At 33.5% G+C, this 15,031-nt stretch overlaps 2 protein-coding genes across 3 annotated transcripts; one reads left to right on the top strand and one right to left on the bottom strand.

Moving 5' to 3' along the window:
• Positions 1-133: 133 nt before the first annotated feature.
• LOC141295488 (putative deoxyribonuclease TATDN3) lies at positions 134-5,033 on the bottom strand. 2 transcript variants are annotated; one of them, XM_073826706.1, is made up of 10 exons: positions 4,896-5,033; positions 4,041-4,073; positions 3,884-3,957; positions 3,737-3,815; positions 3,585-3,647; positions 2,023-2,132; positions 1,886-1,941; positions 1,699-1,811; positions 568-648; positions 134-484 (listed from the first exon to the last, which is right to left on the bottom strand). In XM_073826706.1, the coding sequence occupies exons 1-10, from the start codon at positions 4,947-4,949 to the stop codon at positions 341-343; spliced, it is 807 nt and encodes a 268-aa protein (XP_073682807.1). In that variant the 5' UTR covers positions 4,950-5,033; the 3' UTR covers positions 134-340. The 2 variants fall into 2 exon arrangements, with proteins under 2 accessions (XP_073682807.1, XP_073682808.1); XM_073826707.1 differs by having other exon boundaries at positions 568-645.
• A 174-nt stretch (positions 5,034-5,207) lies between these two features.
• fuca2 (alpha-L-fucosidase 2) lies at positions 5,208-14,740 on the top strand. The gene is made up of 7 exons (XM_073827231.1): positions 5,208-5,577; positions 7,466-7,653; positions 8,614-8,953; positions 11,210-11,420; positions 12,296-12,486; positions 12,621-12,729; positions 14,148-14,740. The coding sequence occupies exons 1-7, from the start codon at positions 5,393-5,395 to the stop codon at positions 14,283-14,285; spliced, it is 1,362 nt and encodes a 453-aa protein (XP_073683332.1). The 5' UTR covers positions 5,208-5,392; the 3' UTR covers positions 14,286-14,740.
• The last annotated feature ends 291 nt before the right edge of the window (positions 14,741-15,031 follow it).

Here is a 15,031-nt window from a genome sequence, read left to right as displayed (position 1 = left end):
ACTTCTCATTATATTACACTATATAACTACACACGTTGCATATATATGAATATAAACTTAGAACAAATATGGTTTTCTAAGGCACGCGTTCTGCCATAAAATCTAAGAATAGATGCTATTTTCAGACACAAGCTGAGACATTTGTATATTATTTATTAAACACTGGTCAAAATTTGAAGGAACACTGATGAAAATAATTGTTTCATACCAAGTAAATATAATGCACTGATCATGCATTAATCTTTACACTTTACAGATTCTTCTTGATAATTTCTGCACAAGCTAAACATTTGTTAGTTTAAAAAAAAATAATAATTATGCAGAAGCACCCTATTACTTGTCAAGCTTTGATAAATGTTTTTAATTTGGGGAAGAGATGCAGAGCATTCTGTGTAGTGACCTCTATGACCTTCTCCAGGGGAACTCCTTTGATTTTGGCAATATATTCAGCACTGATGCTGATATTCCTAGGTACATTCCTCACCTAGAGTAAAAACACAGACGTAAAAACATTTCAGAAACATTACGTTCATGACAGAAAAACAAAAATCCAAAAATCCTCCATACCTGCTTTTCAGGCCCGAGCGCAGGAGCATCCGTCTCTAAACACATGCTCTCCAGAGGAACCTGCTTCACAAGCTTCTGCTTCTTAGACAAAGTGGACAAACATGTGATGTGTGACTAATAAATTGCTTAATTGTGTAGATTTTACAGATAACACTACCAGGTACAAGTTTTACATACTCGAGTGAATGTTTCTCATGAGATTTTCTTGTAAAAGCTCCCTTTTAAATGCTTGCAGACAAACATTTTGCAATTTATAGGTACTGTATATATACATACACTACTAGTCCAAAGTTTTTGAACAGTAAGATTTGTTATGTTTTTTAGGGAAGTGTCTTCTGCTCACCAAGCCTGCATTTATTTGATATAAAGTACAACAAAATCAGTAAAATTTTGAAATATTTTTACTATTTAAAATAGCTGTATTCTACTTGAATATGTTTCAAAATGTAATTTATTCCTGTGATTTCAAAGCTGAATTTTTAGCATCATTACTCCAGTCACACAATCCTTCAGAAATCATTAAAATATTCTGATCTGCTGCTCAAAAATCATTTTAATTATGTTGAAAACAGCTCAGTAGGTTTTTTCAGGTTTCTTTGATGACTAGAAAGTTAAGAAGAACAGCATTTATGTGAAATGGATATCTTTTCTAACATTATAAATGTCCTTATCATCACTTTTCGATTAATTTAAAGCATCCATTCTAAATAAAAGTATTAATTTCTATAATTTCTCACTCAACTGTTTTAAATATTGATAATAATTAAAATAAATGTTTATTGTACAGCAAATCAGCATATTAGAATGATTTCTGAAGGATCCTGTGACACTGAAGAGTAATGATGCTTTGATCACAGGAATAAATTACATTTTAAAATGTATTCAAATAGAAAGCAGTTATTTTAAATGATAAAAAATGTATGTGTATGTGTATGAGTGTATGTGCACTAATTGCCCAACTAAAATTCTAAATCATAAACCTCCAGAATTTGGTTAAGAGAATGTCTGAAGTAGAAAAAGCTCAAATATGTGAGCTTTTTCATACTATAATATATTTCTGATTGGTCTACTAGTGGCCTTGCAAATACTGGCATAAGTAGTGAAATATTATGAAACATAGGTTATATTTACCTGATCACTTCTGACAATGGATGGCGGTATTGAGAAAAAATAACCAGCTTTTACACCCTCCATTGCTACCGAAGGTTTCCCGTCAAATGCATGAAGAAGTGCATTCTCTACACCTGAAAACATACAATGGTCATGAAAAGCAACCAATTTATGCAATGCATATCGACCCATGTTTTGTTATGCATACCCAACTCCTTCAGAAGATGGATGGTTGGTCTTCCAGCAGATCTTGAGTGTACATTCCTAATAGACATATTACAGCGCTATATGAAAGATCATAATGTTATTTCCACAAAAATACAAATCCAAAAGAGCGACACATACAGAGGGAGATTTAACTGTTTTGCGAGTTCAGCCTGTCGACTGAGCACCTGTCTCTGAGCATCTTTCCCAGCATCGTTGTTGACTACTCGTGGTGTGAAATCCAAGCCGACCTGTGTATAATAATACATGTTAAAATGTTTATAAAGACATTATAACACTTATCATTTGGATTTTCTTTCTAACAGGATCCACTGGTGAGCATGTGATGTAATGCTGAATTTCTCCATACAGTTGGTCAAAGTACATCCCCATTTCAGAATCTGAAAAATGTTAATTATTTTACCAAAATAAGAGGGATCATACAAAATGCATGTTTATTATTTATTTAGTACTAACCTAAATAAGATATTTCACATAAAAGATGTTTAATTATAGTCCTCAAGAGAAACTAATAGTTGAATTTATTAAAATGACTCGGTTCAAAAGTTTACATCCCCTTGATTCTTAATACTGTTGTTATCTGAATGATCCACAGCTGTGTTTTTGTTTGGTGATAGTTGCTCATGAGTTCCTCGTTTGTCCTGAACAGTTAAACTGTCTGCTGTTTTTCAAAATAATCCTTCAGGTCCTACAAATTGTTTGGTTTTCAAGCATTTTTGTGTATTTGAACCCTTTTTAACAAAGACTGTATGGTTTGTGATCCATCTTTTCACACTGAGGACAACTGAGGGACTCATATGCAACTATTACAGAAGGTTCAAATGCTTACTGATGCTCCAGAAGGAAAAACCTGTGGGATGAAAACTTATTTTGTCTTCTGGGAAACATTTAAGTATCTTCTGTAGCCTCTGAAGGGCAGTATTAAATTAAACAATAGGATATTTTGGCAAAATTAAAAAAAATGTACACATCTCCATTCTGTTCAAAAGTTTTCACCCCCAGCTCTTAATGCATGTTTTTCCTTCTGGCGCATCAGTGAGCATTTGAACTTTCTGTAATAGTTGCATGTAAGTCCCTCAGTTGCCCTCAGTGTGAAAAGATGGATCACAAAACCATACAGTCATTGTGAGGAAGAGTTCAAAAACTCAAAGACGCTTTTAGTGGGAACTGAAGAATTTTTTCTTAAGAACAGCAGGCAGTTTAACTGTTCAAGTCAAACAAGGGACTCATGAACAACTAGCACTAAACAAAAAAACAGCTGTGGATCATTCAGGTAACAACACAGTATTAAGAATCAAGGGGGTGTAAACTTTTGAACGGGGTCATCTTTTCTAAATTCAACTATTATTTTCTCTTGTGGACTGTATGTAAACATCTTTTATGTGATATATCTTATTCAGGTCAGTATTAAATAACATGCATATTGTTTGATCCTTCTTATATTTGTAAAATAATTCATAATTTGCAGATTCTGAAAGGGGTGTGTAAACATTTGACCTCAACTGCATCTGTTTCGAATTAAGCAAAAGTAATTTCAGGATGGGCTCAAGGTGAGTAAATTGTTGGCAAATTTTAATTTGTGGGTGATCTTCCAAATGGCATATAACTAGGCTATCTACATTAGTCTATTCTCTATCTAAAACCCGAAGAACGACTAGTTAGACATACAATATATGTCTAACCTCACCAATAGCCACAATGTGCTCTTTGTATCTGTCGATCAGTGGTAATGCCGCATCTAAATCCTGCTGGGTAGAAAAGAAGGAAACAGTGTCAGCTGTAAGACAGTAAATAAAATGAAATAAATCAATCTTCATATGCAGATATTTTAGACCTCAGGTAAGGCGCCTCTGGGTTGTGCTGGATCTTGGACAGGATGAACTCCAAGACATGGCATAACAAATCCTGGGAACCTACAGGACGATAAAGCCATTTAATATTAAGTTTGCTAAAATGTGATGTAGTAAGATGTTAGATATACCTTTGTGAGAGCTGTATAATTTTCTCAAATTCACCAGCATGCTCTGCTACTGCAAGAAGGGCAACAAGTCCAGCCTAAAAATAATCAAAATATTCATTATCATTGCACTTTTAATAAGACAGCATCCCGAAAGAGAATACATACTAAACAGATCTACCTTTTTAGACTCCTGAATGACATCATCAATGTCCTAAAATATAAAACACAATCATTAAGGAACTCCTCAGGTGGTTTCATAGTATTTCTGAATGAATCGTGCACCTATGCAACCAGTCAAAAGTTTTTGAACAGTAAGGTTCTTTTTTTATCCATAGTACAGCAAAAAACTGTAAAAATTCTGAATTATTTTTACTATTTAAAATAACTGTTTTCTATTTGAATATGTTTTAAAATGTAATTTATTTCTGTGATCAAAGGTAAAATTTCAGCATCATTACTCCAGTCTTCAGTATCACATGATCCTTCAGAAATCATTCTAATATGCTGATTTGCCACTCAAAAACATGTTTTATTATTCTTATCAATATTTAAAACAGTTAAGGTACATTTTTTCACACACCATACCATTCAAAAGTTTGTTAATTATAGAAATTAATACTTTTATTCAGCGAGGATGCTTTAAATTGTTAAAAAGTGATGATTTTAACATTTATGATGTTACAAAAGATTTCTATTTCAGATAAATGCTGTTTATCTGAACTTTCTATGCATCAAAGAAACCTGAAAAGAAATCTACTCAGCAGTTTTCAGCATAATAACAAAAATAAATGTTTTTGAGCAGCAATTCAAAATATTAGAATGATTTCTGAAGGATCCTGTGACTGGATTAATGATGCTAGAAATTCAGCTTATTCAGAGAATAATAAGCAGTTATTTTAAATAGTAAAAATAGTTCAAAATGCTGTACTTTAGATCAAACAAATGCAGGCTTGGTGAGCAGAAGAGACTTCTAAAAACATTAAAAATCTTACTGTTCAAAAACTTTTGATTGATACTGTAACATATCTCTTACATTGTCAAAATCCTCGGCTGATATATGACAGTGACAGTCGATATATCCTTGCATTGGTTTATATTTTTTTTAGATCGTTCTACGAAGCGACAGTCCACATGGATCAGCAGATATAAACAGTAAACCGGATGTGATGTGACGGTAAATTTGTACCCTTTTACGAATCCAACTACGGCGAAGGCTTATATCATGAATATTAATTAGGCCAGTCTGTGTTCCTGCCGTTCAGCCAATCATCATTTAGAACTACTCGGCGAACGTCGCAGTACGTAATTAATATTCATAAACCACGCCTTCGCCATAGTGGCGACTACACAGGTTTATTTCCCGGTTTCAATATGAGGAAGTGTCAGCAGTTTTTGCATTTTAAGCGTTTTTTTTCCTGTCCTTTGACAGTTGTGTAACCAATCAGGTGTTGTGTTTATGCAGATAAGAACATCATGTGATTTCAAACAAGTGTCATATGATCGCTGTGAGCAAGAGAGAGTAGCAGCACAATGTATAAGTGGAGTGTTGCCCCCCTTTGTTTACTCTTGATTGGCAGCTGTGTTGGTAAATACGAGCCAACGTGGGAATCCATTGATTCGAGACCTCTACCGGAATGGTACGACCAAGCCAAATTCGGCATATTCATTCACTGGGGAGTGTTTTCAGTTCCCAGCTTTGGCAGTGAATGGTTCTGGTAAGTAAGTCTGCAAAACAGGTTCTGTAAAGATGGTTTGTGTTTGAAAAACACAAGCAAATTAAGGAATTGTCTCAAAGTTTTTAAGCTGTGAACTGGAGAATTGTTTCATTGCTATTACATTGTACTCCAATATTTTCTTTTAACTGATAGAAACGTTAATATATCCAGTAACACCTGTTTGGAAATGCCATTCTGTGTAGTTTCTATGAATTTTCTTACATATTCAAATACCTATAACTTCCTGCTCATGTGACCCAATAATGTCACACCAGGTTCAAACTCACCTGGCACACATCATATATGGCTTGGATTTTGGAAATGTCATTCTGTGTATTTTTAATATATATTTTTTTACATTGTCAAACATATACACTACCAGTCAAAAGTTTTTGAACAGTAAGATTTTTACTAAGGGTGTACCTGTCAGGGTTATTTAACTTCGATAAATAGTAAAATTATGGTTTAATTAAAAAAATGAAGCTTATTTTGTAGGACCATTTGGATGTTTTGCATTCTGATAGCAATTTATCGCCAAAAGTCAAGTTTCAGAATTTTTAATGATTTTTTTTTTTTTTTTTAAGACGTTCTGCTTGTTTTGATGTTTTGCATTCTAATAGCAGTTTTAGCAATTTGGGAATTTATGAGCAATTTATTACCAGTCAAAAGTTTTTGGATTTTTAATGTTTTTTTAAAGAAGTCTCTTCTGCTCACCAAGCCTGCATTTATTTGTTCCAAAGTTCAGCAAAAACAGTAAAATTTTGAATTATTTTTACTATTTAGAATTACTGTTTTCTATTTAAATACATTTTAAAATGCAATATACTCCTGTGATGATAGCATTTTTTTTATTTTTAGAATTTTTAGTCTTACATTTTCAAACGTATACACTAACAGTCAAAAGTAAGATTTCTACTAAGGGTGCACCTGTCAAGGTTATTTAACTTCAATAAATAGTAAAATTATGGTTTAATTAAAAAAAGAAGCTTACTTTGTAGGATCATTTGGATGTTTTGCATTCTGATAGCAATTTATCGCCAAAAGTCAAGTTTCAGAATTTTTAATGATTTTTTTTTTTTTAAGTTCTGCTCAACAAACCTGCATTTATTTGATCCAAAGTACAGCAAAAACAGTAAAATTTTGAAATATTTTTACTATTTAAAATAACTGTTTTCTATTTGAGTATATTTAAAAATGTTAAATATTTCTGTGATTTCAAAGCTGAATTTTAGCATCATTGCTCCAGTCACACGATCCTTCAAAAAATCATTCTAATATTCTGATTTGCTGCTCAAAAAGTGTTTATTATTATTATTATTATTATTATTATTATTATTATGTTGAAAACAGCCAAGTAGAATGAATAGAAAGTTCAGAAGAAGTCTTTATGATCACTTTTGATCAATTTAAATCACCCTTGCTAAATGAAAGCATTATAGAATGTTATAGAATCTGATGGATCATGTCACGCTGAAGACAGGAGTAATGACGCTGAAAATTTGGCTTTGATCACAGAAATAAATTACATTTTAAAATGTATTCAAATAGTAAGCAGTTATTTTAAATAGTAAAAATATTTCACAATATTACTGTTTTTGCTGTATTTTGTATCAAATAAATGCAGACTTTGTGAGCAGAAGAGACTTCTTTAAAAAACATCAAAAATTTAAATACTTTTGACTGGTAATATATTGCTCATAAATTCATGTAAAACATCAAAATGGTCTTACCAAGTAAGTTTAATTTTCTTTAATCAAACTGCAATTTTCATATTTATTGAAGTTAAATAGCCTTGACAGGTCCACCCTTATAAAAAAGGAGCAGTTTTAGTGGAGGCTGGTCACTTTATAAATGTTTAATTGTATTTAATAGTTATGTTTTCCAACAGGTGGTTTTGGCAGGGCCGGAAATTCCCGTCTTATGTGTTGTTTATGGAGGAGAATTACCCACCCGGCTTCACCTACGCAGACTTTGCACCTCAGTTCCGGGCCGAATTCTTTGATCCTAAACAGTGGGTTGACATTTTTGCCTCATCTGGAGCCAAATACATCGTCCTTACAACCAAACATCATGAAGGTTTGTGAAAAACCACTGCAAAGACTGCAGTGCATTTCATTTCTGCATATATTTTGACTGTAATTATTTTAATGCTACATAGTTACACTGTAAAAATGTAGAAAATACTGTAAAAATTCTACATATACAGTGTCTTCTGGGAAACGTGTTCAGTAAGTAGCTTCCAAAGGGCAGTACTAAATGAAAAAATATATATTTAGGCAAAATAAGAAAAATGTACACATCTCCATTCTGTTCAAAAGTTTTCACCCCCAGCTCTTAATGCATTGTTTTTCCTTCTGAAGCATCAGTGAGTGTTTGAACCTTGTGTAATAGTTGCATAGTTGAGTCCCTCAGTTGTCCTCAGTGTGAAAAGATAGATCTCAAAATCATACAGTCATTGGAATGTGTTCAAATACACAAAAATGCTAAAAAAAACAAAGAATTTGTAGGACCTAAAGGATTTTTCTGAAAAACAGTGGCCAGTTTAACTGTTCAGGACAAACAAGTGACACATGAACAACTATCACTAAACAACAACAAAAAAAAAAAACAGCAGTGGATCATTCACGTAACAACACAGTATTAAGAATCAAGGGGGTGTAAACTTTTGAACGGGGTCATTTTTGGTAAATTCAACTATTAATTTCTTATGTAGACTATATGTAAACATCTTTTATGTGACATCTTATTCAGGTCAGTATTAAATAACATGCATTTTGTTTGATCCCTCTTATTTTTATCTGCAAAATATGAATCATTTTACAGATTCTGAAAGGGGTGTGTAAACTTTTGACCTCAACTGCGTATGTTTCGAATTAGGAAAAGAATTAATCTTAGGATTGCCTGAACAACTATCACTAAAAACAAAAACACAGCTGTGGATCATTCATGTAACAACATGGTATTAAGAATCAAGTGTATGTAAACCTTTGAATAGGGTCATTTTTTATAAATTCAGCTATTATTTTCTATTTCCAGGGTTTACGCTATGGGGCTCGAAGTACTCGTGGGCGTGGAATGCAGTGGATGTTGGGCCGAAGCGGGATCTGGTGGATGAGCTCGCCACGGCTCTGCGGAAATACAGTGATTTGCGTCTAGGCCTCTACCACTCTTTATTTGAGTGGTTTAACCCTCTGTACAAAGCTGATGCTGACAACGAATTCAACACCACTGTATTTCCTACAACAAAGACCCTGCCAGAGCTGTACGAGATCGTCAACAGGTTCAAACCTGAAGTGCTGTGGTCTGATGGGGACGGAGATGCGCCAGACACTTACTGGAACAGCACAGGGTTCCTCGCCTGGCTTTATAATGAGAGGTAAGGCCACATGAACAGAAGTATCATTATTGGACAGGTTGGGCTGTTACGGTAAATCTGAGATTTTCCGAATGCATGGCAATTCTCTCTGGAATCAATTGGAATTGGAAGCAAGCAGAGTACGGCTGTTTCTAAAGCATGCAGTGCCATCTGCTGTTAAAAACTAAACTCAGAATCGATTTGAGAGAGAAATGCAATGTTTTCGGAATCTCAGAATTGGTGCAAAATCATTTCTCGATTTTGGATGCATGAATTTATTTTGTTGAAACCGAAAGGCAACACATAGAGAAAAAGATCCAATTTAAAGTCTATTTCATTCCTTTAACACACAGTATAATTGTGGCGCTGTAATTTTTTAAGAGGATTTCATGGTACTAGATTATATTCGCCTCTAAATTATGGCATCATTTATTTCTATATAAAATAATACAAATGTTCGAACACAGCTTTATTTCGAATTAACACAGTGTAAGTTAATAATAAAACGAAGGTATTTAAAATGCAATGCATGCAAAGCTGATAGCTGGGAGAAATACGTTTTATAATTCTTTTTATAAGGTTTTGTATTGTACTTGGATATAATTTTTAGACATTATCACTTGTTCATCCTTGATGATTTGTAGATTGTAACCCCCACGAAATTCCTCTGTATCTGTATTAATTTCTTATTTTTACCTCAAAATTACCCCAAAAAATTACATAGAAGGATTAATACATCATCTGAAAGCTGGATAGGATAGGACAATATTTAGCCAAGATACAACTATTTGAAAATCTGGAATCTAAGGGTTCAAAAAAATCAAAATATTGAGAAAACCGCCTTTAAAGTTGTCCAAATGAAGTTCTTAAAGGAACACTCCACTTTTTTTGGAAATAGGCTCATTCTCCAACTCCCCCCGAGTTAATAAGTTGATTTTTACCATTTTGAAATCCATTCAGCCGTTCTCCTGTTCTGGCGATATCACTTTTAGCATAGCTTAGCATAGATCATTGAATCCTATTAGACCAATAGCATCACATTCAAAAATGACCAACGAGTTTCCATATTTGTTGTATTTAAAACTTGACTCTTCTGTAGTTATATCGTGTACTAAGACCGGTGGAAATGCAAAGCTGCGAGTTTCTAGGCTGATAAGATTAGGAACTACACTCCCATTCCGGCGTAATCGTCAAGGAAGTTTGCTGCCGTAATATGGCTGAAGCAGGCGGAGTATTATAAGAAATGAGTTCCCAGCTAGTTTAGCATTTGCCCATGTGCTGCGTGGTATTACTGCTCCTGCTTCAGCCTTATTACGGCAGCAAACTTCCTTGACTATTACGCCGGAATGGAAGTGTAGTTCCTAATCTTATCAGCCTAGACAATTGAAGCTTTGCATTTCCGCCGGTCTTAGTACACGATATAACTACAGAAGAGTCAAGTTTTAAATAGGACAAATATCAAAACTCGTTGGTCATTTTTGAACGTGATGCTATTGGTCTAATTGGACTCAATGATCTATGCTAAGCTATGCTAAAAGTGATATCGCCAGAACAGGAGAACGGCTGAATGGATTTCAAAACGGTAAAAATCAACTTATTAACTCGGGGGGGGAGTTGGAGAATGAGCCTATTTCCATAAAAAGTGGAGTGTTCCTTTAACAATGCATATTACTAATCAAATAATAGGTTTTGATATACTTATGGTAGGAAATTTACAAAATTTCTTTACTTAATATCCTAATATCCTATATATTGTTGGCAATTGCTACAAATATACCTGTGCTACTTATGACTGGTTTTGTGGTCCAGTGTCACTTTTAGCCTTTACAGTTTTTATATATATTTAGCAAGTGCGACAATTCAACAAAAAGTCAACAATTCTCATACCATTTTGATTAAATAAAAAATGTAGAACATTATCTTTTTTTTAAACCAGAGCACCACCAGACCACCAGAGCATTAAGAAGTCTCTGAAAAATCTATGAAGTCAGTATGTTCTGTTATTTATAGGCTGCTTGTGTTTCTTTTTTATTATAATTTTGTCAGAATTCACTGTTACTTTGAAGAAATATGCAGAACACTGTACTTTTTGGAGTACACGAGCATGTAGATGAACTGAAGATCCTCAATTGTGATTTTATCTTGGGTCTTTACTTTGTAATTAGTTAAATAATAATGAAACCTTAGAGAATGGAAACCAGTTACATACTAGAACCTGCTAAGTGAAGATGTCTTTGTTGTGATGTAATCCAACTGTTGGCAAATGTGTGTTTTCAGTCCTGTGCGTGACACTGTTGTGACCAATGACCGCTGGGGATATGGCTCTATATGTAAGCATGGCGGATATTACACCTGCTCAGATCGCTACAACCCTGGACACCTGGTGAATCACAAGTGGGAGAACTGCATGACCATTGACCAGAAGTCATGGGGCTACAGGAGAGAGGCCAAACTCAGCGACTTCCTCACCATTGACCAGCTGATATCTGTAAGTTTACAGTAACGTTCAGTCACTCAGACACTTGTATGCAAGTGTATTTCTTGATCTACAGAAAATGTTAAATTTTTAATACCTGGATCGGATCCATTTCTAATTGTGATGTATGGAAAATTAATTGATGATCAAAGCTTTGAGACTTTTTTTGTTCACCAAGGCTGAAATTATTTGATCAAAAATACAACAAAAAACAATAATATTGTGAATATTTTTATAATTTAAAATACCTGTGTTATATTTGAATATAGTTTCAAATATAATTTATTCCTGTGATGCAAAGCTGAATTTTCAGCATTACTACTGTCTTCAGTGTCACATGATCCTTCAGAAATCATTTTAATATGCTGAAATTTAAAAAAAAATAGAAATCTTTTATAACATTATAAATGTTTTTATTCTCACTTTTCTGTCACATCACTGAATAAAAGTATTACCTGGATCCATTTCTAATTGTGATGTATAGAAAATGAATTGATGATCAAAGCTTTGAGACTTTTTTGTTCACCAAGGCTGAAATTATTTAATCAAACACACAACAAAAACAATACAATTGTGAAATAGTTTTAGAATTTAAAATACCTGTGTTATATTTGAATATAGTTTAAAATGTAATTTATTCCTGTGATGCAAAGCTGGATTTTCAGCACAGTTAGTGTCTTCAGTGTCACGTGATCCTTCAGAAATCATTTTAATATGCTGAAAAGTTCAAAAAATACAAATCTTTTATAACATTATAAATGTTTTTACTTAAATTTTTCTGTCACATCGCTGAATAAAAGTATTAATTTTATAAAAATAAATCTTTGAATGCTAGTGTATCTATGCAGCTTTACATCTGAACATTGAGTTTTCTGTTTGTCTTCCAGTCTCTTGTTGAGACCGTGGCTTGTGGGGGGAATTTGCTGTTGAACGTGGGTCCCACACACGACGGACGCATCGTGCCCGTCTTTGAGGAGCGTCTGCGGCAGATTGGCCAGTGGCTCAAGGTGAACGGAGAGGCCATTTACAACAGCAGCGCATGGCGAGCTCAGAACGACACCGTCACTCCTGGAGTTTGGTTAGTTACTTTATCTGTTCTCCTTTCTAACATGCAAAGCAAAGGTCTGTTTGCCAAGGCCTTTGTTTAATTCTGTGCTTTATCATTTTATCCTTTATTTGCATTTAAACAAAACCACGGTTTTGTCCTAACAGGTATACGTCGAATCCGAAAGAGAATGCAATCTATGCCATTTTCCTTTCTTGGCCTGCTGAAGGTTATATTGTCCTGAGCGACCCAATTGTATCAGCGTCCAAGACACAGGTATGTGTATAGTAGAAATCGTAAAGAAATTCACACTCTATAATTGATTGTTGACAAAGCCCTGCTGTAAAACATTAGCAAGCCTTACCTTAGCAACAGTTGATTACTTTTTTTCAGAGAAGAAGACTTTAAATTGATCAAAAGTGACAGTCAAGACATTTATAATGTTATAGAAGATTTCTATTTCATATAAATACTGTTCTTTTGAACTTTTATGCATGGAAAAAAACTTAAATGTTTTTAACATTGACAAGAAATATAAATGCTTCTTGGGAAACAAATCAGCATATTAGAATGATTTCTGAAGAATCATGATACTGAAGACTGCAATAATGATGCTGAAAATTCCTCTTTGCATCACAGGAATAAATTATATTTTACAATATATTACAATAGAAAATGCTTATTTTAAATGATAGTAGTATTCCACAATATTTGGTTTCCGCCACTGAATAAAAAATTCAAAAACGTAATTATGACGTAATTATCAGACATAAACTTGCAATTGTGAGTTATAAAGTCAGAATTGAGAAATGAAGTCTGAATTTTTTTCAGAATTGCGAGTTTATATCTTGCAATTCAGACTTTTTAACACGCAATTGCGAGCAAGGTCAAAATTGAGGGATATAAACTGGCAATTCTGAGAACATTAGTATTTCTTCCCCATCAAAATTGGACTTAATAACTCGAAATTTTAAGTTTATATCACAATTCTGAGAAAAAAAAAATCAGTATTGTAAGAAAAATGTCTTGGAAAAAAGAATTGCAAGATATAAACTCACAATTCTAAGAAATTAAGTCAGAATTGTGTGATGTATACTTGCAGTTGCAAGTTAGAAAGTCAGAATTGCAAGACAAACTTGCAATTTTGAGAAATAGTCACAATTCTGAGAAATAAAGTCAGAATTTTAGTTTTTCTAAGAATTGCAAGTTTATATCTCGCAATACTGACTTGATAACAGGCAGTTGCGAGTTATAAGGGTCAAAATTATGAGATGTAAACTCGGAGTTCTAAGAAAATATCTCTTTTTCCCCCTCAAAATTGGACTTTATAACTCGCAATTGTGAATTTATATCTCACCATTCAGAAAAAGTGAGAATTGCAAGAAAAAAAAAAGTCAGAATTGCAAGATATAAACTCGCAATTTCCAGAAAAAAGTGAGAATTGTGAGGTTTGTGTCACACATTTCTAAGAAAAAAGTTAATTGTGAAATAAAAAGTTGCAGTCAGTAACCTTAGACTTTTTAGACCCCAATTTTTAATGGTAGTATAAATTTGAGAAGTGTATGTACTGATTCTGATTCAGTCTCTGTTTTTATCCAATTACTGTGTATTGTTTAATTATTCAGAACTGATTTATGCAGATTTTTCAGAGCATTCACACCTTTATCTTGTTTCAAAACTAACTTCTAAAACAGGTGGTGCTGCTTGGATATAAGCCCCTCTTGTGGGAGTCCATGAAACCCACTGGTCTAAGGGTTCATCTGCCACAGCTGGGCCCCGATCAGATGCCCTGCTCCTGGGCTTGGACCCTGCGACTGACTGGTGCGGCGTAACCAGAGGATTGCGCCAGAGTTAGCTACTTTCTATAGGAATAATGAAGCACATGATTGAAGGCACTGTGGGTCTTTCCCATACATATTGAAGAATGTAAAGATCCTCAAATGCAAACAGTGTGTGTTTTGCTTGAAGAGAGCAATCATACATTTTTTTATTTTATTTATTTTATTATTTTTTTTATATTCATTTATTAATATATAATCATTTTATTATTCAATTTAATCATACTGTATAATCATTTATATATTAGTTTCATTGATTCACTAATTGATTATCATTTATATTATATAAAAAAGTTTTTATAAAATTTTTCCACTGCTGTTTAGTCTTATTTAGTGTGTTTCAAGGGGTGTTTGACTTTATGAATAAGGGATGAAAGGGAATGTTTATAGAAATGAATGGTGTGAAGTAATTTGGTATACTAAGATATTTCAATAAACTTTCCTTTTTTATCAACAACACTTTGCCTTCTGTTTCTGCTCTTCTCTAGCTTTGCTTTGTAAATTTCTTAGCTAATAGAAGACTGTTAATACAGTTGATTACCAGACAAGACTTTCTGTTAACAGGCTTTGGATATGAGACAATTTTGATGACTAATTGTTTTGTTACAAGACAAAACACATATTTTCTGACAGTATCTGGTATTTGCATCTGATATTTCTGGCATGGAGGCATGATCTAACATTGTCTATCTGGTGTTTTTAATATACTTCAAGTAAAACTATGTGCAATTTCATCAGTC

This window comes from Garra rufa, chromosome 21 (assembly GCF_049309525.1).
Source record: "Garra rufa chromosome 21, GarRuf1.0, whole genome shotgun sequence".
In the NCBI taxonomy this organism is placed as follows: Eukaryota; Metazoa; Chordata; class Actinopteri; order Cypriniformes; family Cyprinidae; genus Garra; species Garra rufa.
This window is presented reverse-complemented; position numbering and strand designations above follow the sequence as displayed.